General features: G+C 39.3%; 1 protein-coding gene across 3 annotated transcripts; it reads left to right on the top strand.

Annotated features, from left to right (window-relative positions):
* Positions 1 to 27,459, top strand: LOC128703516 (serine/threonine-protein kinase PAK 2). 3 transcript variants are annotated; one of them, XM_070104584.1, is made up of 11 exons: positions 1 to 119; positions 2,342 to 2,536; positions 3,784 to 3,932; positions 5,717 to 5,760; positions 7,863 to 7,979; positions 8,583 to 8,701; positions 10,272 to 10,458; positions 11,340 to 11,465; positions 12,794 to 12,943; positions 16,141 to 16,323; positions 18,781 to 27,459. In XM_070104584.1, the coding sequence occupies exons 2-11, from the start codon at positions 2,349 to 2,351 to the stop codon at positions 18,943 to 18,945; spliced, it is 1,428 nt and encodes a 475-aa protein (XP_069960685.1). In that variant the 5' UTR covers positions 1 to 119; positions 2,342 to 2,348; the 3' UTR covers positions 18,946 to 27,459. The 3 variants fall into 3 exon arrangements, with proteins under 3 accessions (XP_069960685.1, XP_069960683.1, XP_069960684.1); XM_070104582.1 differs by having other exon boundaries at positions 3,784 to 3,935; XM_070104583.1 differs by having other exon boundaries at positions 32 to 223; positions 3,784 to 3,935.

Below are 27,459 nucleotides of genomic sequence, written 5' to 3'. Positions count from 1 at the left end.
ATATAAAGACTGCGTGATCACTGGCAAACACAGGATGTGTTACTGATTACTAAGTGATAGTTCTTAGTCACCATTTTCTGCTGAAATTACTGCTGTAATCCTGGTTGTAACTTCTGGTGGTGAGAAACATCATCTTTGCTCACCTGTGTGTGCAGTTTGGTGTCTTAATATGGGGAAAAATACCTGAAAATAATCAAATTAGATATCATGGGCGTCCCTCAAGGTGAACATCTCAAAAAATTTCGTCAGGGGGTTGTATTAACTTATATTATGATGCTGGTGCTCTTGATCCAAGGTATTGGAGGTGCTCTACCCGTCCTCGGATCAAAACTGAGTATTTACTGTTCCCACAGGCACTATGACCCCTGTAAGGGGAGTCATTAGGTGCCCGAGGTCATGCTGGTGCGTGACTTTTGATCCAAGGAACTGGAGCTACCTCATCCTTGGATCATGAGCCCAAGATGGGCTCGGCTTACAACCGAAGGAAGTGGGTTTGATCCCGGGCACGGGTGGAAATGTTGGGTACATTTCCTGACAGCGGTCAGTAGGTACCAGGGTGTTAATAGGTACCTGGGTGTTAGTAGGTACCAGGATGTTAGTAGGTACCTGGATGTTAGTAGGTACCTGGATGTTAGTAGGTACCTGGGTGTTAGTAGGTACCTGGATGTTAGTAGGTACCTGGGTGTTAGTAGGTACCTGGGTGTTAGTGGGTACCTGGATGTTAGTAGGTACCTGGGTGTTAGTAGGTACCTGGGTGTTAGTAGGTACCTGGATGTTAGTAGGTACCTGGGTGTTAGTAGGTACCTGGGTGTTAATAGGTACCTGGGTGTTAGTAGGTACCAGGATGTTAGTAGGTACCTGGGTGTTAGTAGGTACCTGAATGTTAGTAGGTACCTGGATGTTAGTAGGTACCTGGATGTTAGTAGGTACCTGGGTGTTAGTAGGTACCTGGGTGTTAGTGGGTACCTGGGTGTTAGTAGGTACCAGGATGGTAATAGGTACCTGGGTGTTAGTAGGTACCTGGGTGTTAGTAGGTACCTGGATGTTAGTAGGTACCTGGGTGTTAATAGGTACCAAGATGGTAATAGGTACCAGGATGTTAGTAGGTACCAGGATGGTAATAGGTGCCTGAGTGTTAGTAGGTACCTGGGTGTTAGTAGGTACCTGGATGTTAGTAGGTACCAGGATGTTAGTAGGTACCAGGATGTTAGTAGGTACCAGGATGGTAATAGGTGCTTGAGTGTTAGTAGGTACCTGGGTGTTAGTAGGTACCTGGATGTTAGTAGGTACCTGGGTGTTAGTAGGTACCTGGGTGTTAGTAGGTACCTGGATGTTAGGTGCCTGAGTGTTAGTAGGTACCTGGGTGGTAGTAGGTACCTGGATGTTAGTAGGTACCTGGGTGTTAGTAGGTACCTGGATGTTAGTAGGTACCTGGATGTTAGTAGGTACCTGGGTGTTAGTAGGTACCTGAGTGTTAGTACCAGGATGTTAGTAGGTACCTGGGTGTTAGTAGGTACCTGAGTGTTAGTAGGTACCAGGATGTTAGTAGGTACCTGGATGTTAGTAGGTACCTGGGTGTTAGTAGGTACCTGGGTGTTAGTAGGTACCTGGATGTTAGTAGGTACCTGGATGTTAGTAGGTACCTGGGTGTTAGTAGGTACCTGGGTGTTAGTAGGTACCTGGATGTTAGTAGGTACTTGGGTGTTAGTAGGTACCTGAGTGTTAGTAGGTATCAGGATGTTAGTAGGTACCAGGATGTTAGTAGGTACCAGGATGTTATTAGGTTGTTAGTAGGTACCAGGATAACGGAGATAAAACACCTCAATTATTGGGAGCGCTTGAGGTTCCTAAACCTGTATTCCCTGGAACGCAGGAGGGAAAGATACATGATTATATACACCTGGAAAATCCTAGAGGGGCTAGTACCGAACTTGCACACGAAAATCACTCACTACGAAAGCAAAAGACTTGGCAGGATGTTAGTAGGTACCAATAAGTGTCAGGGGCCCGAGACTGTTCAACTGCCTCCCAGCACACATAAGGGGGATTACCAACAGACCCCTGGGATGTTAGTAGGTACCTGTGGCTCGTATGGTTTGCGTGCAGCCAGCAGCAACAGCCTGGTTGATCAGGGATCCACCAGGAGGCCTGGTCTCAGACCGGGCCGCGGGGGCGTTGACCCCCGGAACTCTCTCCAGGTTAGGTACCAGGATGTTAGTAGGTACCAGGATGTTAGTAGGTACCTGGATGTTAGTAGGTACCTAGGTTACTAAACCTCCAGGTTAATAACCCAACAGAAGCTTCTCATTACGTATATATTTCAGTTTTTTCTATTTTGCAGAAAAAAGATGAACGTATTAAGGGCGCTTAATAAGTACTTCCCGACAAAACATGAAGTAGAGACCCCAGACAAGGTCATCACAATATCATCTCCCACTGTTGTTAAGCATGATATTCACGTCGTCTTCAATAAAAACACGCAGTCGTTTGAGGGCATCCCGCCAGCATGGAAAAAATACATTGAGAATACCATAGGGTACGTTGAACTGGTAATTCCAGAGTGTTCGGTATTTGCAAAAAAATTTTTGTGAATATTTATTCCTGTATTCTAATTTTTATCATGGCTTTCTATATTTTTTTGCTGTTTATGTTTTTCCTTATTGTTTTGGGAACTGGTAATTTTGATTTATTTGTATTTGCACTTTTTTTATGCTAATGTTTGTGTGTGTGCATATATGAGTGCATGTGTGTGTGAATGAGTGCATATATGTGTGTGAGTTTATATGTTTATTTGTACTACAGTATTTGGTGATCGAATGTAAGGCTGGAATGGAAACAAGTTATATTGTTTGAACTTATCGCAATGTCGTAGGTTAAATTCCACATTATGCATCCACTGTACAATTTAAAACCATTTTAAAAATTTAGTTTTGTGTATGTACAGTAGGACCCCGGTATCCATGGACTCTGTTTTCATGGCTTCGGTTATCCGTTGTTTACTGTGGTCCAAAAATATCCCTTAATTTTGCTTAATAATAGCACCAACGTTATAAGTAGTGATGCTGGCAGTTGTTCAAAGCTTAAGAGAAGCCGTGAAGTAATTTCCATCAGTGAAAAAGTGATAATTCTTGACTTATTGTGTGTAATGTATCAATTAAACTTTATCATAAGTATGTTTGTAAATGAAAAGTGATTTATAGGGTTCACTACTATCCACAGTTTTGGGTATCCAAGGTAGGTCTTGGAACGTATCACCCACGGATACAGGGAGACTATTGCAGTCCATAATACTCCATCAACCCACAATTTTGGGAGGAAACCTCAGGCAGTGTTTTGGTCCATCCTGAAGCATCGTCAGATCCAGAACTAATGGAAATTCTACTACTCTCCAATCTATAGAATTGTAAATTGTTCTTGCCTTTTCTGAAATCTATGTATAATTAACCACAGTATGGGTGGAGTTAGTACTTATGGCAAGTGAATTGGATGAATCTTATTGCAGCCAGCTGGCCTAGTGGCTTACATACTGGCCTGGAACATTACGACTCACTTGACATGGTTTCTAATCCCACCTGCTCCGTGTTTTTTTTTTCTTTTTTTGCAATCATGTTATTACGATTTTGTGAGTCCACGTATAGGGTGTTTCACTTGTAAGAGGCCCTGAGTTGGTACTTTCTTAGTTGCAACCGTCTTGTTTGTATATTATGTCTGTAGTAAGGATAACTCAGGGCCTCCTACAAGTAAAACATCATGTATAATTTTATGCTTTTTATTTTTTTTTAGCAAAGATGAGGTGCAGAATAACCCAGAGGCCGTCTTCTCGGCAGTTATGTTTTGGAATGCATCAATATTCAAACAGAAAGATGAACCAAAATTCAACTCGTCGCCCCCTGCTCAGGCGGTATTGCAAGTTGACACACAATCAAACGAAGGTGGTATGTCGCATATTTTGTTATAAATTTCTTGTTATTTGTATCAGTAAGCGCAAGATTGATAAATGAGACACTTGTGCAACATTTTGGTATCTTAATTCTGGAAATGTTTTGCCAGCCAGTTACTTCTTCAGTCCAATATAGAGAAGGTGAAAGATGGGGAGGAAATTGAGGTAATCAATCCCTCAGTCTGAAAGTAATCAGTCCATCATTCTTATGAAGACTGATAGACTGGACACATCAACTCCAGGCTGAGGGACTGATTACCTCAAACTCCTCCTCATCTTCCACCTTTCTCTGCATTGGACTGACGAAGCCACTGGCTGGCAGAACATTTCCAGAATGAAGATTCCCGAATGTTACACAAACGTCTCATTTATCAACTTGTCAGTTTTCTAAAGCATTTATTAACAAGAATAAAATTGTTGTGCAGCTTCCTGGTTACGGTTATTCACTCAGACTTTTAATATACCAAGTAAAATTATTTATTTAATTAGGAAGAGCAGCTAACTTATTTTAAACATAAATAAAACAGATTTTATAGATTTTACCAGATTTATTTTTAAGACTAGCTTGCCCTCCTTCAGAGGAAGGTGCCATCAAATTTTTAAAACCATTGTATAAATTCATCTTTTTTTTTGTGCTGCTTGTTGTTTTGGATTTCTTTTCCTCTTCATGTTTTCCAATGTTTGTAAGATAATATGTGCCAAATTATGTTAATCACCAGATAAGTGACTGCCAGATAGTCAGTGATTTGCTGTAATTTGAGTTATCTGCATTTCATTATACTTATGCAGTACAGTTGACCCCCGGTTAACGATATTTTTTCACTCCAGAAGTATGTTCAGGTGCCAGTACTGACCGAATTTGTTCCCATAAGAAATATTGTGAAGTAGATTAGTCCATTTCAGACCCCCAAACATAGACGTACGAACGCACTTACATAAATACATTTACATAATTGGTCACATTCGGAGGTAATCGTTATGCGGGGGTCCACTGTATATGCTAAGGGAGACTATAGAAGGAACTGTTGCTATGACATTTTAACCCTTAATTCTCTAACTGTCCAAACGTAGATCTATGTTTTTTTTTACATTCTTTCTTACGGAGACAATCAAGGTCGGAGCGCTACGCATGCAAACGTAGATCTACGTTCATACGCGTAGCGCTCCGAACATAGATCTACGTTCAATTTTACATTCTTTATTTTGTAAAAAAAAAATGTAGATGTACGTTTGGATGGTTTAAGGGTTAAGTTAAGAACATAAGAACGAAGGAACACTGCAGAAGGCCTACTGGCCCATGCGAGGCAGGTCCAAGTCTCCTACCGGCTTAAGCCAATGCACCCAACCTAGTCAGGTCAGGTCACATTGACTGAGATATGCAGTTCAGGGGAAACCTGTTAGCCAGACTTGAGTCCTGGAGGTCAGAAGCACATCGCCGGCACCCCTAAGGATCAGTGGAGATATTATGCACCTCTAGATATGAGGATATATTAAAACAAGCATTATAATAACTTAAATTTGTATGTAAAATTTGAATAAAGCAGTCAGTATTATATCTTACTCTCTCTGCCTAGTTACCTCAACATGTTAGGTAAATGGACACATGCAACTAATGTGACATGTTGTTGTCGCAACATTTTGCTTGACGAAGCTCCTAGAGAACCAAACGTTGCCAAATAAAATGTCACATTAATTGATCTGTGTCCAATTACTTGACAATTTGTCAGTAATTCTCCCATTATTACCTCAACTTCATATATCATTTTTTATTTCCAGGTAGCAATTTTGAAGAGGCGCATCCATTAAAAAGAGCCGAAGATGTAAGTACAATTTCAACTTTACTGTCTTTTATAATTAATACATATACAGTGGAACCCCGAGTTTCGGCCATAATTCGTTGCGGAAGGCTGTTCAGATGCCGCTACCGAACAAGTTTGTTCCCATAAGGAATAATGTAAATTAGATTAGTCCATTTCAGACCCCCAAAAATACACTTAGAAAAGCACTTTCAATAGTACACTTACATAATTGTTCGAGTTGGGAGGCGGCTGAAACTCGGGGTACCACTGTATCAGGTACATATATCCTCAGTAGGTGGTATACTGCTGACCTAATTTACTCGCACAGGCTCTATCTTTTTACCTATTCTTCTTTAATGTTAACTTCCTTGTATTATTTCATTGTTGATTTCTTTACAGGAAAAGTTGATTCAAATAGACTATACAGGAAGGCCTTGTTTGTATGACTATTAGGTTCCTGACCCCATTCAGTGAGGAAAAATCAGTTGCAAGTGGAAAAGAACGTTTTTTCATTATTGAATGCATCTAAAACACCTGGTAACATGTTTACATTATCATATATGACGTGCACGATGCAGCTAGGCATAAAAAAACATAAAAAGTAAAATAAATACACAGTACACACAATACTTTACCTGAAATATATATAGCGATTGTCGTCCTTCGGTTACACAATGGCGGAAAAATGTAAAAGCATTGAACATAATGAACAATGGCTCATTTGAAAGCCAACAAAAACAGAACACTGAAAAGGTGTTGTATGTGTGGGGGCCTCTTGTAAGAGGTCAGAGTAAACAGAACAAAAGCAGTAAACATGAAGAAAAAAATAAAAAATTGAAATAAGTTTCGGTTATGTCTGTGTAGCAAGTTTCTCAGATGTACAGTAACAGGTGCTCCTTGACTTACAATGATTCGACTTATAATACGGTGGACCCCCACCTTACGATATTAATTCATTCCAGAAGTCTGTTCGGGTGCCATTACTGAACGAATTTGTTCCCATTAGGAATACAGTGGACCCCTGGTTAACGATATTTTTTCACTCCAGAAGTATGTTCAGGTGCCAGTACTGACCGAATTTGTTCCCATAAGGAATATTGTGAAGTAGATTAGTCCATTTCAGACCCCCAAATATACACGTACAAATGCACTTACATAAATACACTTACATAATTGGTCGCATTCGGAGGTGATCGTTATGCGGGGGTCCACTGTATTGTAAATTAGATTAGTCCGTTTCAGACCCCCAAAAATACACGTACAAAAGCACTTACAAAAATACACTTACATAATTGTTCGAGTTGGGAGCTGTTCGTAAGGTCGGGGTCCATTGTATTTGGACTCTATAATGGTGCAAAGGTAATTACTTTGAAAATAAAACTTAGGATAATTACCGAGCATGAAGGTGACAGGTCCATAATTTGTATTCATTTATTTTCTTTTCAATACTGGTATTTATTTAGTTATGGTAATTATTTGTTTATTTATTTATTCAGTGACAGTAGTTATTTATTTATTTTTTTATTTATTTATTTATTTAGTGAAGGGATTCAGGGAAACCGGTTATTTTCATATAGTCGGACTTGAGTCCTGGAAATGGGAAGTACAATGTCTGCACTTTAAAGGAGGGGTTTGGGATATTGGCAGTTTGGAGGGATATGTTGTGTATCTCTATACGTATATGCTTCTAAACTGTTGTATTCTGAGCACCTCTGCAAAAGCAGTGATAATGTGTGAGTGTGGTGAAAGTGTTGAATGATGATGAAAGTATTTTCTTTTTGGGGATTTTCTTTCTTTTTTGGGTCACCCTGCCTCGGTGGGAGACGGCCGACTTGTTGAAAAAAAAAAAAAAAAAAAATTCATTTTAACTTACGGTGGATTCGTTGGAACATAATCCAGTCGTAAGTTGAGTGCCCGTACAAGAATACCATATTTTATGGCAAACAAGATGCTGTGTTGAGGATGCCCCCCATTTCTGATTGGCTAAATTTTGGAGAAAAAGATAAACGATACTTTTGCCTCTAAGACGCTGGTTAATTTCTTGAGACTTATTTGGGGGAAAACATAGTGTCTTCGATGCCGTAAAATACAGTGTTTATTAGCCAATTACTGTTCCTTGACAGGTTAAAAAGAGTACTGAGCAAGACCAGCCAGCAGACCCCATCTACCTGAACATTCCAGGACTCGTAAACAACCATGATGAACGACCAGAAGTGGAGAATGGCCACAGCCCAGTACAGGTAAATATTTTTGTTGATGAGCATGTATTGTTAACCCTTTGAGTGGCTGCTGTCATGTAGATCTGCATTATAAACATCAGGGTCTCTCGTGTAGATCTACATTCTTAGTGTTTTAACTTACACATTTGTTGATTGTACTGCCTAGAAAAGAAGAGCGTATTCAGAATAGTCATTTCAAAATAGTATATAGTGACTGAATCACATTATTGGCAGCATTTGTAAGTTGGGATGACTCCTGTGTTGTCTTTTATGTACGTATGTAGACTTTGCTCAAGAGAGTGGAAGAAATAGTCAAATTTTCCACTCTAACTACCACTCTCTCTTTTCTTTATACTTTCTTTTTTCCTGCTCTTTCTCTTTTTTTATTCCATGTTCCTTTCTCTTGTTTCTCTATTTTCTGTCTCTATATTTTCTGTCTCTCTATTTTCTGTCTCTCTATTTTCTTTCTTTTGTTCCTCTACTTTCTTTCTCTTTTCTTTTTTTCTCTTTTTCATTTCTTTTTTCATTTCTAAGTAATAACTTGAAGAAACACAGCTGTTTTTGGCATAACAGTGGGAAAATAATACCTGTATTTATCACCGGTCCAACCTTGACTTTCAACAGATGCGGAGGAAGGCCGATCACACGCTGAGCGACGAGGAGGTCATGGCAGAATTTCGGCGTATTTGCTCTCCGAGGAATCCCGAGATGATATACGAGCGGGACATGGAATTGGGCGCAGGGTACGTAATTGCAGGAGCAGACCTGTAATTCCGTGTGTGGAATAGGAGCTAGTCTTCTTCCTGGTATTATATCTACTTCCCTCCAATTTCCATGGAACATAATAATAATAGCAATAATAATCTCCATGGGGAAGTGGAGAAGAATCCTTCCTCTGTAGGCCATGTGTATCGTTAGAGGCAACTAAAATGCCGGGAACAAGGGGCTAGTCACCCCTTCTCCTGTATACATTACTAAATGTAACAAGACAAATTTTCTTCTTTTTTGTTAGGTTACCCTGCCTCGGTGAGAGATAGCTAGTGCATTAAAAAAATAATAATAATTAAGATAGGAACCAGTGTTGTAAGCTGTGTCTGACAGGTGTGATTGGGGTCACCTTGGACTTTCGCCAATATAGTAAGATCACAGATTTCTGTAGCTGACTTCTTAATACTCTGCTCCTTGACTTACGATGGGGTTTACGTTCTAACGAATTCATCGTAAGTTGAAAATATTGTAAGTCGAATATGAATACAATACCATAAATAAATAAATACTCTCGCTGAATTAGTAAATAAACAAGTAATTTCTGTAACTAACTAGATACCATTATTGAAAAGTAATTAAATGAATATAAGTGTTATTTTCATATAGTCGGACTTGAGTCCTGGAAATGGGAAGTACAATGCCTGCACTTTAAAGGAGGGGTTTGGGATATTGGCAGTTTGGAGGGATATGTTGTGTATCTTTATACGTATATGCTTCTAGACTGTTGTATTCTGAGCACCTCTGCAAAAACAGTGATAATGTGCGAGTGTGGTGAAAGTGTTGAATGATGATGAAAGTATTTTCTTTTTGGGGATTTTCTTTCTTTTTTGGGTCACCCTGCCTCGGTGGGAGACGGCCGACTTGTTGAAAAAAAAAAAAAAAAAAAAAAGTGTATCCTTTTAATAAATTTACAGTAGTGCACAGTACAAAAAAATGTTTTACAGTACCATCGCACTATTGTGAAGTCAAAATATTGTAAGTCAGTCATTGACATATTCAACACTTGTAGAAATGCAGCTGGAGTAGATATATATCATCATCGTTAATCCAGTGATTAGCAGCTGGTCTCTCCTTGGATTCAGTCCTGAGTACCTCCCACTCCCTATCTATATGGCCCCTATGGGTTTAACACTTTCCTATGAGCATATGTCATATGTTATAATGGGGTGGGGATGTTGCAGTTCAGGGGGTCATTTATATTAAGTGTGAATTTTTAGCAAGTCGTCTATTGAATGAATTCACTTCTTGTTTTGGGGGGATGGGAGTCATTCTACCATGGTGGTAGACTGCTGGCATGGTATGAAAATAAAATTATATAAGAGGGCCCTGCATATACAGCATTCTTCTTTTCAGTGTTCCATGTTTATGTTGGCTTCCAATTGAGCCGTTGTTTGTTATGTGCCACCTGATGGCGCAAGTCACCAGCGGGGGGGGGGGGGGGCAATGGCTTAATTGAAAGCCAATGAAAATGCGGAACGCCGAAAAGAGGCACTGTATATGTGCATCTCTACTGTACTTCGATAATTAATTTAAATTGTTTGGTAGGGCATCAGGAACAGTGTTCATAGCTCGTGAGAAAGCCACTGGTTGTAAAGTAGCAGTGAAGGACATTGATCTTGCCAAGCAACCAAAAAAGGAACTCATACTAAATGAGATCCATGTAATGAAAGATCTCCAGCATGAAAACCTCGTCAACTTCCTCGATGTCTTCTTACTTAATAATCATCTCTGGGTAAGTAACTTCATTTCTGTTTTATGTTTCTCTATTGCAGGAAAGCATCCAGAAGTTATAAATGGACTTACCCTTGTAGGTTTAGTGCTTCATTTTTTTATTATAGCAATAATATAAGTGGACTTGATATGCCTCTGGTAAGACAGTGATAGGGTGAATGCTAGTGAAATTGTTTCTTTTTTAGGTCACTCTGCCTTGGTGGGTAACAGCCGGTGTGTTAAAAAATATATAGTGTACAGTCGAACATTGGTTGTCGATTGCATTACTTGTTGAACAAATCGGTTTTTGAATGAGGCGTTCGAGAAAAAATGTCCTGGTTTTCATACGTTCTCTTGGTTGTTGATGAACAAATTTTCACATGTACAGAATGGGAAATATGATGGTATGTTGTGTCATTTTAATATTAAAGTCGGGTTAAGTTGACATACATTATATTTTCTATGCTAAAGATAATGTATACTGACCATACAATACATTTTCTATGCTGGGATAACATTTTTTGATCATTCATTTCATTATCTGTGGCCGAGATAATGCGTACTGACTTTTCATCATGTCCCCTATTGGTTTAGCACTTCCCCGTATATATATGTTCAGGCTCCCTTCTCTTCACGCTTCTCTGTGTGACTAGTTAATTAATGGTCTAAGTCAGACCAAACTGCCATTATAAGTTTGTGTCCTATGCGCAGATTATTTGTGTATAATAATAATTAATCGGACTTCATTCCTGGTGTTAGGAAGGGCAATGTCTACACTCTGAAGGATGGTAATTTGAATTGTGATTTCGCCACATTTCTGGAAAGACTGATTGAATGAATGATGGTGAGTATGTTTTCTTTTTCTGTTAAAAATCAAATGAATTAACATGTAATACGTTGCAGGTTGTCATGGAGTTGCTGGATGGTGGACCTCTGACGGATGTAGTTACTGAGACTCTCATGAAAGAACCTCAGATTGCAGCAGTGTGCCACCACACTCTACGAGCCATCGACTATCTTCATGATAATGTATGTTGAGACGCAAAAACCCGCTCGTAGGGGAATGAAACTCCATGACAACATTCTCCCATGTGCGGGTTATTGTATATTGTTCCAGTATATTGTTCCTTTGATGTATGTCGATTTTCAACTTTCCGCAGTTAAGTTATCTGCTATTTTTGACAGTGCAGTTCATTACAGGTATTACCTTGCTCACACCTGCAACCAGTTGACAGCTACAGGAGCAATGCTATGCTTGTCTTGTTGTGGAGGAAATTCCTCCAGTTTATGAAGGGGGTGATCAAATTTGCCCAGTTTATGAAGGGGCAATACCCCCTCTCCCAAAAAAGGGGGTAGCCCTGTCAAAAAGGGGTATATCACTACCTTCATATACTGGAGGAATTTCATCCACAGTTGTCCCACCTTCAGTAATTTGTTTTTCATATAATATTAAAATTTTCCATGGTCGTAGTGCTTGTTACTGCCTTTTTCTATTATCCTCATTGATCTGTCACTCTGTGGAGAAGAAAAATATAATAGTGTCCTTTCAGCTTTGCTATTTTCATACTTTAAAACTGACAACTGTTGTCTCTTGTTATCCCTGTTTTTTGGTACAAAAAAAAATCCTTTGTCTACTCTATCATGTCCTTTTATGGCCTTGTGTGTGTGTGTGTGTGTGTGTGTGTGTGTGTGTGTGTGTGTGTGTGTGTGTGTGTGTGTGTGTGTGTGTGTGTGTGTGTGTGTGTGTGTGTGTGTCTGTATGTCTGTGTGTGTGTCTGTGTTTGTCTGTGTCTGTCTATCATGTCTCTCGTCCTGCATTTCCTGAAATATGTTGCATGCTAGTGGCTTTCTTTTTTTGCCTAACATTATTTTATTGCATGTAAAGTATATTTTTGTACTGTATAAAAAGAAATATAAATCTGAATTTGAATTAGTGCTTTGAGCCTTTTATCATAAGTTATTTTTTATGTCTCATAGCCATTTTTGCGTGAATGGTGTACGTACTGAATTTCATTAAATTTAGATATTCATTAAAGATTTTGTTTATAATTTTCTTTTTTCAACATAGGCCGCCTCCCAGCGAGGACGGGTGACCCGAGAAAAAGAAACGAGTGTTTCCTCTTTTTACATTTAGGAATTTATGTAGGAAAAGGGGTTACTACATGTAGTCCCTTGCTCCCGGCATTTTAGTCGCCTCTTATGACACGCATGGCTTCTTCTTTCAGCAAAGTGGCTATGTCCCACCAAGGCAGGGTGACCCAAGAAGAAAAACAAAAGTTCCCCTTTTTAACTTTAGTAATGTATACAGGAAAGGGGGTTACTGACACCACAGTCGTTTAGTAACTTTATTTTTTCAGGGAGTGATACATCGAGACATCAAGTCAGATAACGTTCTCCTCGGCAAAGATGGTTCCATTAAGCTGACCGACTTCGGGTTCTGTGCTAACATCACTGGGGACGAGAAGCGTCAGACCATGGTAGGAACCCCATACTGGATGGCTCCTGAGGTAAGCCACATTATTCAGCCCTTTTGTAAAAATTCCTCTATACATGTATATGCAATTTTTCATAAATGAGATTGAAAAACTACATCCAAAATTAAATAACCCCTATAACCCTTTCGCTGCCATGACCCCTGCTCACAAACTTGCTCTCAGTGTCGAAGAATTTAAAAAAAAATTATTTTCTCTTGTGAAATGATAGAGAATCTTTTCCCAATGGTAATGAAACCCGAAGTACGAAATTTGATGGAAAACTTGTGGAATTATGCTCTTGGGGTTAGCGGTCTTGGTGATATTTACACATCAGCGATTTCGCCCACTTTGAGTCCTCTTTTGGGCCAATTCCATTATTCCAGTCAAATATATTCATAGGAATTTCATTAGCACTCCTTTTGTTCTGTTGATTGAGTACAAGAAACCATCCATTTACCTATTTCAGTTACCCAATAAAATGATCAGAAATTGGTAATTTGGCCAATTTCATACAAAAATTCAAGCAAGGCCAATTTCAAAATAGGGTGCATAATAAACAATGTAAACATTCCTGGCACTAAAATAACATTTTCTCTGTTCATTAGTCATGTCTCCAGACCCTCTTATATTAAGCTTGCTTTCCATTTTGAATTTTTATTCACACAGAAAGTAGAGGATTTACTGTTATGTAGACTACTGCGGGGTAGGGGTCGTCCTCGAAAGGGTTGGAGAGAGGGGGTAAAGGAGGTTTTGTGGGTAAGGGGCTTGGACTTCCAGCAAGCGTGCGTGAGCGTGTTAGATAGGAGTGAATGGAGACGAATGGTACTTGGGACCTGACGATCTGTTGGAGTGTGAGCAGGGTAATATTTAGTGAAGGGATTCAGGGAAACCGGTTATTTTCATATAGTCGGACTTGAGTCCTGGAAATGGGAAGTACAATGCCTGCACTTTAAAGGAGGGGTTTGGGATATTGGCAGTTTGGAGGGATATGTTGTGTATCTTTATATGTTTATGCTTCTAGACTGTTGTATTCTGAGCACCTCTGCAAAAACAGTGATAATGTGCGAGTGTGGTGAAAGTGTTGAATGATGATGAAAGTATTTTCTTTTTGGGGATTTTCTTTCTTTTTTTGGGTCACCCTGCCTCGGTGGGAGACGGCCGACTTGTTGAAAAAAAAAAAAAAAAAAAAAAACATTTGTGAAAGTATATTAGACCCACCAGTTGATATATATTGAACTCGTGACATGATTTGTTTACTCTCAAATACAGTGGACCCCCGGTTAACGAACTTTTTTCATTCCAGTAGTATGTTCAGGTGCCAGTACTGACTGAATTTTTCCCATAAGGAATATTGTGAAGTAGATTAGTCCATTTCAGACCCACAAACATACACGTACAAACGCACTTACATAAATACACTTACATAATTGGTCGCATTTGGAGGTGATCGTTAAGCGGGGGTCCACTGTATTATAAAAAATTGAACATTTCTCCTTTGATCTCACTTTCAAGCTACTTTTGGTCTGTAAACCATTCAAAATCATCTCTTTTTCTGTAATATATCTCCCATTCTATCAAATGAGATCAAGAAAACGAGAATACAACCACAAATACCACACGAAAATACACCGCAAAAGTCTCTGTTTTCAATAAAAAATGCGGTTGCAGTTTTTTTTCTCATTATGCACTGCGTGCTGCAGGATTTTTTTTTTTTTATACTGGGCACACTGACCACTCGGACCCATTCTCTCATATGTATGCCTAGCAGCTTTCTCCCGCAAGATTGGAAACCGCTAGAATTTTGGCATAGTGTTATGGGACTGACACTGGCTTCAAAGCCGTAATATTATGGGATCGACAGCGAAAGAGTTAATCTAGCCTGTGTAATGATCCTTTTAATCCAGCCTGTGTAATGATCCTTTTAATCCAGCCTGTGTAATGATCCTTTTAATCCAGCCTGTGTAATGATCCTTTTAATCCAGCCTGTGTAATGATCCTTTTAATCCAGCCTGTGTAATGATCCTTTTAATCCAGCCTGTGTAATGATCCTTTTAATCCAGCCTGTGTAATGATCCTTTTAATCCAGCCTGTGTAATGATCCTTTTAATCCAGCCTGTGTAATGATCCTTTTAATCCAGCCTGTGTAATGATCCTTTTAATCCAGCCTGTGTAATGATCCTTTTAATCCAGCCTGTGTAATGATCCTTTTAATCCAGCCTGTGTAATGATCCTTTTAATCCAGCCTGTGTAATGATCCTTTTAATCCAGCCTGTGTAATGATCCTTTTAATCCAGCCTGTGTAATGATCCTTTTAATCCAGCCTGTGTAATGATCCTCTTAATCCAGCCTGTGTAATGATCCTTTTAATCCAGCCTGTGTAATGATCCTTTTAATCCAACCTGTGTAATGATCCTTTTAATCCAGCCTGTGTAATGATCCTTTTAATCCAGCCTGTGTAATGATCCTTTTAATCCAGCCTGTGTAATGATCCTTTTAATCCAGCCTGTGTAATGATCCTTTTAATCCAGCCTGTGTAATGATCCTTTTAATCCAGCCTGTGTAATGATCCTTTTAATCCAGCCTGTGTAATGATCCTTTTAATCCAGCCTGTGTAATGATCCTTTTAATCCAGCCTGTGTAATGATCCTTTTAATTCAGCCTGTGTAATGATCCTTTTAATCCAGCCTGTATAATGATCCTTTTAATCCAGCCTGTGTAATGATCCTTTTAATCCAGCCTGTGTAATGATCCTTTTAATCCAGCCTGTGTAATGATCCTTTTAATCCAGCCTGTGTAATGATCCTTTTAATCCAGCCTGTGTAATGATCCTTTTAATCCAGCCTGTGTAATGATCCTTTTAATCCAGCCTGTGTAATGATCCATTTAATCCAGCCTGTGTAATGATCCTTTTAATCCAGCCTGTATAATGATCCTTTTAATTCAGCCTGTGTAATGATCCTTTTAATCCAGCCTGTGTAATGATCCTTTTAATCCATCCTGTGTAATGATCCTTTTAGTCCAGCCTGTGTAATGATCCTTTTAATCCAGCCTGTGTAATGATCCTTTTAATCCAGCCTGTGTAATGATCCTTTTAGTCCAGCCTGTGTAATGATCCTTTTAATCCAGCCTGTGTAATGATCCTTTTAATCCAGCCTGTGTAATGATCCTTTTAATCCAGCCTGTGTAATGATCCTTTTAGTCCAGCCTGTGTAATGATCCTGACCTCTTAGGTTGTGAATCGTAAACATTATGGCAAGAAGGTGGACATCTGGTCCCTGGGCATCATGGCCATCGAGATGGTGGAGGGTGAACCTCCATACCTGAAGGAATCGCCGCTCAGAGCCCTCTATCTTATTGCTCTCAATGGCAGACCAAACATTCCTTCGTGGAATAAATTATCCCCAGATTTTCAGGTATTTATAATTTTAAATTCCTTTTTTTTTGATATCCTGCAATTCTTTTTTTTTCCAGAGAAAACTTTAATTGTAAAAAAAAAATTTCTTAAAGTCAACGGCCGTCTCCAGCCAAGGCTGAGCGGCAAAAAGAAGAAAAACACATTCACTATCATTTATTCAATCTTTTTTCTATTTTATAAAACAGTGGTCATTTCCCGTCAAGGTGGGGTGTCTTCCCCCCCCCCAAAAAAAAAGAAGCACTTTCACCATTATTCACTCTATCACTGTCTTGCCATGCATTGCAAACTTTTACTGTAAATTAAACCTTTTTAACCAAAATATTCTTGTTTTTTGTAGAAAAATGTTAATTTCCAAAAAAGTTTGACAAATCTTAAAAAATGTGAAAACATTACGAAATTCAAACACATTTTAGGAATACAAAATACTACAGCAAGCTTGCGTGAGCGTGTTTGATAGGAGTGAATGGAGACAAATGGTTTTTGATACTTGACGTGCTGTTGGAGTGTGAGCAAAGTAACATTTATGAAGGGGTTCAGGGAAACCGGCAGGCCGGACTTGAGTCCTGGAGATGGGAAGTACAGTGTCTGCACTCTGAAGGAGGGGTGTTATTGTTGCAGTTTTATAACTGTAGTGTAAAGCACACCTCTGGCAAGACAGTGATGGAGTGATGATGAAGGTTTTTCTTTTTCGGGCCACCCTGCCTTGGTGGGAATCGGCCAATGTGTTAATAAGCAAATTGGTGGGGTTATTTTAGCTTCAATTTCTTGGAGGAACACTACAGCAGGCCTACTGGCCTATACAAGGCAGGTCCTTCTCAGAACCAACCATTCCCACCCACCTATCTGTCCAGCCTTTGCCCAAAACCACCTAAGAATTTTCTTCAATTTGCCTCTAAGCTAAAGTAAAATTCGTTGATTTTAGAGAATTTTAAATTTCTGTATTCGGATGCGGGAGGCTCTTGGGAAAATTATTTTCGTAATTTTTACGACTCGGGTTTTATATCCTTTGAGTGGACACCTTGATGCCAGTTAAGGGCTTTTGATCCAAGGAATCGAAGTTGCCCTCAGGGTAAACCTGAATATCCCCCTTTTCTCATGTGCTGTTTAACCCCTACAGGTTTAATGCTTCCCCATAAAAAGTAATAATCAACGGGTTTTCTTCCATGAGCAGGAGACGCCCTTAGAGGTAAAAAAATAATACATAATATACATATTAAAAATAATAATTACATGTATAATACTAAACTCTATATTTTTACAGATTCTTATTACAGTTGTTCATTTTGTAAGTGAATTTTTTTGGAAAAATGAAATTTTTAAGGGAGTTCATCCTGTTCTGCAAGTTCAGCTTATTTGTTTTTTATTGTGTCCATGGACAAGTGGTAAATCCATGTGAGTTACACAGGGTCTGGTGAATCCCTGTGAGTTACACAGGGTCTGGTGAATCCATGTGAGTTACACAGGGTCTGGTGAATGGAAGGTTAATCAGGTTTGAGTTGAGGAACAGAAGGTTTACTTCAGTTTTTTAAATCTAGAGTCCTTCAGTAGTGTCAGGCTGATGATTTACTTGTACAGGTGGGCCCTACTTTACAGCACTTAGCTTTACAGCACTTAACTTTACAGTGCTTCACTTTACAGCATTTAACTTTACAGTGCTTCACTTTACAGCACTTAACTTTACAGTGCTTCACTTTACAGCATTTTGCTAATGCAGTGGTTTTTAGTTATACCATTCTTCATTTATTCAGACTTCCTACAATGAATATAGTAATCACTACTCACCATAAGCTAAGGATGAAAATATTTTAAGGTAAGTAATGTGTGTACTGTATATACATGTTTAAGGCCTAGCGGTATTACTCACTTAATATATGATAGTGTAAACATAGGCTTTTACAGTGGACCCCCGGTTAACGATATTTTTTCACTCCAGAAGTATGTTCAGGTGCCAGTACTGACCGAATTTGTTCCCGTAAGAAATATTGTTAAGTAGATTAGTCCATTTCAGACCCCCAAACATACATGTACAAACGCACTTACATAAATACACTTACATAATTGGTCGCATTCGGAGGTAATCGTTATGCGGGGGTCCACTGTATATGCATTTGAAAGTGGAAAAGAGTTATTGTTTCACTTTACAGCAATAGCCTGGAACCTAACCTGTTGTATAAGTGGTGCCCACTTGTATTCTGTATGGTGTGAGTAATGCACACAGTGTATATATACACACTGTGTTTATACTGATTACCAGTATTTTTGACTGGTGACGTAGAGGTGACATGAAGTCACATTACCTTCCTGCAAACATTATCTTGAAAAACATTTAGACATTCTATTTGTATTCATTATCGTGAAACACCGTACCTTCCCTTGATCACTCTCTTACCACTGACCCTTGTATAATCTCTTGACTTTAAGCCCCATTAACTGTCTTACGTCTGATATTTTACAGGACTTTTTAACCTGCTGCCTTGAAGTTAATGTGGAGAAACGTGCATCAGCCAAGGAACTCCTCGCTCATCCATTCCTCACTATAGCAGTGAGCACCAAGACTCTGAAACCCCACATTGAGGCAGCTCAGAAGATCCTCGAGAAACGTATCAGCATGGTCTCTTAAGCTGGACTGAATCGGAGTTGGTGTTTTACGTTTAGAAGTCACAACTGTGTTTATTTCCAATGCACCGGCCATCTCCCACCGAGGCAGGGTGACCTAAGAAGAAGAAAAAAGAAAGTTTTATTTTTTATTGTACCAGTCATCTCCTACCGAGGCAGGGTAGGCATTTGAGTCACCTCTTATGAGAGACATGACTTACAGAGGAAGAATTCTTCTCCACTTCCCCATGGAGAACGACTATGCTCATAACAACATATTTTTAAGGCTAGTTTTTATTTAAACTGCACTGGACGTTTCCCACCAAGGTAGGGTGACCCAGAGAAGGAAGCACATTCACCATCATTCGTTTAGTGGCTATCCTGCCATCTCACTCTACCTCAGTGGGAGATGGTCAGTGCATTGAAAACAAAGAGGCCTATGTCTACATTGCAGTTATTTTGCATCTATTGTTTACTGAGAGTAAACTGTGATTTATAAGCAAATTAAGTATAACTGTTGAAAAAATATTAATTTTTTTGACTTGCAAGAATTACAGTATTACAGTCAACCTCACAATATAACAGACATCAGTATGACAGATTTATGAAGTAATAGGCAAAATCTGCTAAGTATATTGTATTATTAACTGTTATTTTCAATGTTTCTTGCAATGTATCTGTAAATTGAGTGTACAGAGGTAAATTAGGAAGACAGTAGAGTACTTAAGTTTTTTACTCCTATATTTTAACATTATTCTGATTCACCGAGCACTATAAGTGCATTATATTGAGGTTCCAGTCAGGGAACAAATGGAGTTAGAACCCAAGGCAAGACAGTCTTAAAACTCACAGGACAGTACATTAACCACTTGACCTATAAACTTTAGGGCTCGCCGGCCATGGGTTCAAGTCTCACCTATTCCCTGATTTGTTTGCAGTCGTGTTGTTATGATTTCGTGAGTCCTCGAGGGTCTACTAACAAACTTTGCTAGTCATACAAGATACATCTGACATAACCAATATGTGTCCTTGCATTCATGTGTCTTTACTGAACTTCTGTTTCGATGTTAGATAAAATGACACATGCACCTGATGCAACATTTACTGTGGCAACATTTCATTCACCAGGAGCTTAGTCGAGCTGTTACCGGAGAGCAAAACGTTGCCATGATATACAGTAGGGCCTTGAATAACATAATTTCGTTCATCGTTTCATTATAACACAGATGAGAAAAAAAATTTAATGAATACAATAAATAATGTAAAATAAAAATGTGTAAAGTGTATGATAATCATACAAATGCACAACAACAAACATTGTGGTACGAAAATGCAGTGAGTCTGACGCCATATTTGTTATTGTTTGTTTTTAAACTGCGTAGTGGTAGGAGGCGTTTCATATATTTTTCCCTTTGCAAACATTTATTCCTTGATTTAACCCTGTTGCAATGAGTGTTGAAGGTGCACTGTGCACCACTGATGTCTATGGCCACAAAAAGCAGAGAAAAAGTGTAACATTAGAAACAAAACTACAAGTTTTAAAGAGGTTTGACAATGGAGGGCGAGATGCGGTTTTGTCAAACGTTGTTTTTAAACCTATCGACGATGTTAAGTGAGGACTTATTGTAATATCACATTAGTTGCATATATTATTTTTCCTAACTTTTTTTTCAACAAACCAGCCGTATGGAGGCCTGGTCACAGACCGGGCCGCGGGGGCGTTGACCCCCGAAACTCTCTCCAGGTAAACTCCAGGTATCTCACCAAGGCAGAATGTTTGTAAAAGAAACCGAAAGTTTCTCTTTTTAAATCTAGTAATTTTAAAATTTAATAATTTTACCTAACATGTTGGTAATTCTGCCAGCATTATTGCAATTTGTTTGGATGTTCTTATGCAGTACAAGGAGTAATTTTTATTTTACCTCATGTTAAGAGGTACATTCATGTGGACCATTCATCACAATACATGATGAATGTCCCCTTACACTAGTCGTGAGACAGAGATGTGCACCACTGCAGTCACATCTCGAGTACATGTGCCATACTAGTGCTTCAAGTACAGTCCTTTTCCTTTAACCCTTAAACTGTCCAAACGTAGATCTACGTTTACGCACGTAGCGCTCCGACTTTGATTTTCCCCATTTGAAAGCATGTAAAAAACGTAGATCTACGTTCGGAGCGCTACGCAAGCAAGTGTAGATCTATGTTTGGACAGTTTAGGGGTTAATCTGTACAATTATATTTTGTAACATTGAGGTAAGGGCTGAGGATGTTGAAGTTCTAAGGGTCATCTGAACTGTGATGTCAGCATGCCTCCGGCAAGACAGTAATTAAATGAATGATGGTGAATGTGTTTCTTCTCTTTTTGGGTCATCCTACCTCTGTGGGAGATGGCTAGTGATTTCTCACCAAGGCTTGCTGTAATACCTGGACAGGAGGTACTCAGCTTGTGGAAAAGTTCCACTCATCATGTTCCAACTTTACAATGAATTAAACCATACCATGGACGGGGATAGAACCCACGATCAGAGAGTCTCAAAACTCCAGACCGTCGCGTTAGCCACTGGACCAGCTAGCTACAATAAGATTCGTCCAACTAGTTATATTTCTACACCATAGGAAGTCTAGCATAGGCACCACTGTGACCACAAATGCAAGCTTTTACAGACGAATCTCCAGCTAGCGTGGCCGTGACGAACTCTAGCTCAAGTCCCCTCAAAGCCGTGTCATTACGATTTCGTGAGTCATGTTTACAATGAATTGTTTGTTGTAAAGATAGTTCAACTGGTAATTAGATTTCACTGTGGGTGGCAGTAAGGATGAGGAGGCAGGAGAGATTGAAGCCTCAAGTCACCCAATATAAACATAATAACACTGCTTAAAGACAAGTACCCCTAGCATCAACTCTTCCTCCAAAATTGCCTCCCCTAAGCCCCGTCCTATATAAAGCTTCTACTAAAGTCACCCCTGGTTTTTGCATACGATCTTACTGGGGGTTTAGGAATCATAAAATTTTAATTGTATTCCAAATGCCCTGTTTGTAATGACTTTTAAAATTTACTGGGTTCTCAAGAGCATATATAGTCATGGATCTTTTCAGTTACACCCTCTGTTGTGTGTAACAAATGGATTTGTGTCTGTTTTTGTTACTAGAGTGGACCCCCGCTTAACGATCACCTCCCAATGCGACCAATTATGTAAGTGTATTTATGTAAGTGCGTTTGTACGTGTATGTTTGGGGGTCTGAAATGGACTAACCTACTTCACAATATTCCTTATGGGAACAAATTCGGTCAGTACTGGCACATGAACATACTTCTGGAATTAAAAAATATCGTTAACTGGGGGTCCACTGTATTTGAGATTTTCCCACCAAGATGACCCAAGGAAGGAAACATTCACCATCACTTAGTCAATAGTATACAAAGTCACACTTAACATGAAGTGAGGGGGGGGGAGCAGTATATATAGGCAAGGGGGAAACAGGGCTAGGACCAAGAGAGGAAGAAAAAGTAGTGGAAGAGATAATGCTGGTAGTGGATGTAGTAGTGGTACTGCTACTACTTTTATTACTAATCTTGCTACTACTACTACTATTCTTCCTCTCTTGGTCCCATCCCTCTCCACCTCGCCTATACAGTGGACCCCCGCTTAACGATCCCCTCCAAATGCGACTAATTATGTAAGTGTATTTATGTAAGTGCGTTTGTACGTGTATGTTTGGGGGTCTGAAATGGACTAATCTACTTCACAATATTCCTTATGGGAAAAAATTCGGTCAGTACTGGCACCTGAACATACTACTGGAATGAAAAAAGTTCGTTAACCGGGGGTCCACTGTATATAATGACTCCCTCTCTTTTGCATCAGTGTGACTTTGTAAATGGTCCGAGTCAGACTGAAATATCGTCATAAACTTCTGCATTCTACGTGCGGGTTGTTTGTGTATTGTACCATTCTTGTTTTTGTTGCCTTTTTGCTCATTATTCAATTGTTGTCTTGCCAGAAGTGCGTAGACCTCACACTTGCAATGACCCTCTGAACTGCAACTAGTGCAATATTATATTTAAGCAAATGAAATATTTTATTGCTAGCTGTAGATTTTAATAGCATATTGTTGGTTATATCGCTGACAACCACCACCACCACTGTTGCCACATCTTCCATGGCACGAGAAGGTAGACTATTTTGTTTGGATTGTGAACCTGGAGAATTAGTTACCCAGGATAAGCCAGTAAAACCACTGTCATTAGACTCTGGCTTTTCCATTAAGAGCCTTTAATTCTCTCCCCCAGGATGCGACCCACACCAGTCAACTAACAGCCAGGTACCTACTTATTACTAGGTGAAGAGTGACAGCAGGTGTATTGTGACTAACACCCAGGCACCTTACTTTCTGCTAGGTGAACAGGGCCAATGTTTCCACTTGCCCGGGGATTGAACCCCAGTCCCTGACTGTGTGAGCTGAATCTGCTACCAGTTGAGCCACAAATGCCCTCCATCTTCCACAGACCATTTTCTTGAGCACAAATTTTACACAGTTCGACTAGATTTTTTTTTTTTTTTTTTTTCAGAAATTAATTATTGATGGTACTTTATGTTATATAGACTTATTTCAGTTTTGATTGACCATGTGCCAAAGTTTTTTTTTGGGTCCAGGTTGTAAATAGTGGTAAAAGTATATTTGAGTATAGGTCAGGACATTTATTTTGGCTTCTGGTGGTCAAAAATATTTTGGCTACTGGTGGTCAAAATATTTCGGCTACTGGTGGAAAAAAATATTTTGGCTATTGGTGGTCAAAAATATTTTGGCTGCTGGTGGACACACACATTGGCTACTTGTGGTCAAAAATATCTTGGCTACTGCTGGACACAAACATTTTGGCTACTGGTGGACACAAATATTTTGGCTACTAGTGGTCAAAAATATTTTGGCTTCTGCTGGTCAAAAAATTCTTTTTATAAATGTTGTGAGGTGGACACAAGGACACAAGTGTCTTTTCCACATTTTGGATTCAGTTTTTCCAGAGGCTACGTCCAGTGTGAGGACTTAGTAATTTTAGAAATACAGAAGTTCTGATACAATATTGATTTGTACTGGTACAGTATTCCTTCATATTGTACAGTATCCCTTTGTACTGGTACAGTATCCCTTTGTTTTGTACAGTATCCCTTTGTACTGGTACAGTATCCTGTCATATTGTACAGTATCCCTTTGTACTGGCACAGTATCCTGTCATATTATACAGTATCCCTTTGTACTGGTACAGTATCCCTTAGTATTGTACAGCATCCCTTTGTATTTTACAGTATCCCTTTGTACTGGTACAGTATCCTTTTGTTTGATACAATATCCTTTTGTTCTAATAAAGTATCCCTTTCTTCTGATACAGTGTCCCTTGCCTCTGATAAGGTATCCCCTTGTTCTGTAATGATATTCCTTTGTTAGGATATTGTATACCTTTGTTTCATTACAGGATCCCTTTCTCTGAGAAATATATAGAATTTTTGAGTGGTGGTCTGCATTTGCTCACAATTATGAAATTTTTGTGTTTATGTACAAGTGTGTATATCAGTCGGTAATGCATTTCTGTAATGGGTATTTTAGTTTTACCATTAACGTAAAAAAACGAGCATTTAATTTAACAGTTGTGGTAATAGCTGGTTAGATATTGTTAGTATTATTGTAATTTGTGCTATTGTGTGTTTAAAGGGTACAGTTCTCTTGTATTTGCTTTTTTGGGGGATTATATTACATTATCGTTTGTGTGTTTTTATTGAGAAATTGTTTTAATGTTTTATTTTTTACTGGGGTAAAACACTGTGGGCCGTGAGACACAGAAGGTGATGGACACTTGATCCTCCATCCTCAGAGTGTGTGTCGGACACTTGATCCTCTGTCCTCAGAGAGTGAGTCAGACACTTGATCCACCATCCTCAGAGTGTGTGTCGGACACTTGATCCTCTGTCCTCAGAGAGTGAGTCAGACACTTGATCCTCCATCCTCAGAGTGTGTGTCGAACACTTGATCCTCTGTCCTCAGAGTGTGTCGGACACTTGATCCTCTGTCCTCAGAGAGTGAGTCAGACACTTGATCCTCCATCCTCAGAGAGTGAGTCAGACACTTGATCCTCCATCCTCAGAGTGTGTGTCGAACACTTGATCCTCTGTCCTCAGAGTGTGTGTCGGACACTTGATCCTCCATCCTCAGAGTGTGTGTCGAACACTTGATCCTCTGTCCTCAGAGTGTGTGTCGGACACTTGATCCTCCATCCTCAGAGTGTGTGTCGAACACTTGATCCTCTGTCCTCAGAGAGTGAGTCGGACACTTGATCCTCTGTCCTCAGAGTGCAAGTCGAACACTTGATCCTCTGTCCTCAGAGAGTGAGTCGGACACTTGATCCTCTGTCCTCAGAGAGTGAGTCGGACACTTGATCCTCCATCCTCAGAGTGTGTGTTGGACACTTGATCCTCCGTCCTCAGAGAGTGAGTCGGACACTTGATCCTCTGTCCTCAGAGAGTGAGTCGGACACTTGATCCTCTGTCCTCAGAGAGTGAGTCGGACACTTGATCCTCTGTCCTCAGAGAGTGAGTCGGACACTTGATCCTCTGTCCTCAGAGTATGCATTGGACACTTTATTGGGGGAAACATGTTGTCAGCCATTGGCTTCTTCAGTCCAATACAGAGAAGAACGGTGGGATTAATGGTGGGAGACCTTGTTTATACATCATCAGTAAATTCTCTTATAAAGATCCTGTTTAGTCTGCCCGAAATGCCCCGGCATGATAGTGGCTTTCTTTGTACTTAACAAATCAGAATGCTAATAACACATTGAAAGCAATGCGAAGAAATAAATAAATCTTTAAAACTTTATTTTGTTTTTGTTAACTCGTCGGCCATTTCCCGCTGAGGCGGGGTGACCTGAAAAAGGAAGAAACACTTTCAACATCATTCGCTCCATTGCTGTCTTGCCTGAGGCATGCTGACACTACAGTTGAAAAGATCCTCTTTCAATTGCATCCACAAAAAAATCACTTTGACCTTTATGGGAGAACTTATTGTATTATGTTTTCTTAAGAATTATAATCTTATAGCTCAAATAGGATATAATAGAGCACACATCCTCTTCGTATTATTGCTGAAAGTTGAGTTGTTTAGCTCAGGATTATTGAATATATGTAGTATGGTAGTTCCCTGTATCCGCCGGGGATACGTTCCAAGACCTACCGTGGATACCCGAAACTGTGGATAGAAGCAAACTATCCAGAGTTTCGTTTACATACATACCCACGATAAGGTTTGATTGATAAATTATGCATGGTAAGCTGAGAATTAGCACTTTTTCAGTGATGGGAAGCACTTATGGCTTCTCACAGGCTTTGAAGGAGCACCAGCACGACTACTTTAGTGCTTTGAGGTCATTTTAAGCAAAATTTAGGGTTATTTTTTTGCCACAGTAAACCACAGATAACTGGAAACATGGAGAGCAAATCTGCTGGGTTCTACTGTACTATGATTGAATGTAAGATGCCTTACCTATGTTGCAGTTTACAGTAAATCTTTGATTTAATGGACTAATAGAGGGGAGCAGGTCACCGGTAATGACGAGTGTGGTGGACAGAGATTAGATAAACAAATGGTATGGTAATACCGACGAAATGTGGAGAAACACACTTTATGTACAGGTCAGGACATTTAGATTGTTTTGCCACGATTACAACAACAGTGGACAATTCTGTCGCAAATAAACTTTGTCTCCAAATCAGTCGACCCAGGGGACTTTATCCTGCATTATCAAAACCTGTTAAATCAAAGTCTGTTACACGGAGAGTTTGCCGCTAATGCATAAGTTTCCAGCAGGTGTAAATATTTTAACAATTAAACCCTTAACATTTTTAACCCTTTATGTATGTTTAATCATTGCCAATTTTCTATGGCCTTAAATAAGAGCTTAACAAGTGTTAATGATGTTAATGACTTCTTGATCTCTATTATACGTATATATTACAATTATTTTAATTGATCTGTATATTTTCTGCATATAACTTTTATCTCAAAGAGTACTGAATAAATATATTTTTATACCATAAACTTTATACAGTGTACAACAGACGATGAATTTGGTACGAGGAAGACGACCTAGGAACAGACCTGTCTTGTAACGGTAATACAGTGGACCCCCGCATAACAATCACCTCCGAATGCGACCAATTATGTAAGTGTATTTATGTAAGTGCATTTGTACGTGTATGTTTGGGGGTCTGAAATGGACTAATCTACTTCACAATATTCCTTATGGGAACAAATTCGGTCAGTACTGGCACCTGAACATACTTCTGGAGTGAAAAAATATCGTTAACCGGGGGTCCACTGTAATGGGATGTGAAATGACAGTTTGCGTTATATTGAGAATCTTTGGCTTCCAAGTGATTTTTTAACTGTAGTTAAATTACCTGTAGATGGGTACATTAGTCCTTGACTTACAGTCACATTGAGAATCTTCTGTATCATGTATAATATCATTATTATATCATTATT

Source organism: Cherax quadricarinatus, chromosome 93, assembly GCF_038502225.1.
Source record: "Cherax quadricarinatus isolate ZL_2023a chromosome 93, ASM3850222v1, whole genome shotgun sequence".
Lineage (NCBI taxonomy): Eukaryota > Metazoa > Arthropoda > Malacostraca > Decapoda > Parastacidae > Cherax > Cherax quadricarinatus.
This window is presented reverse-complemented; position numbering and strand designations above follow the sequence as displayed.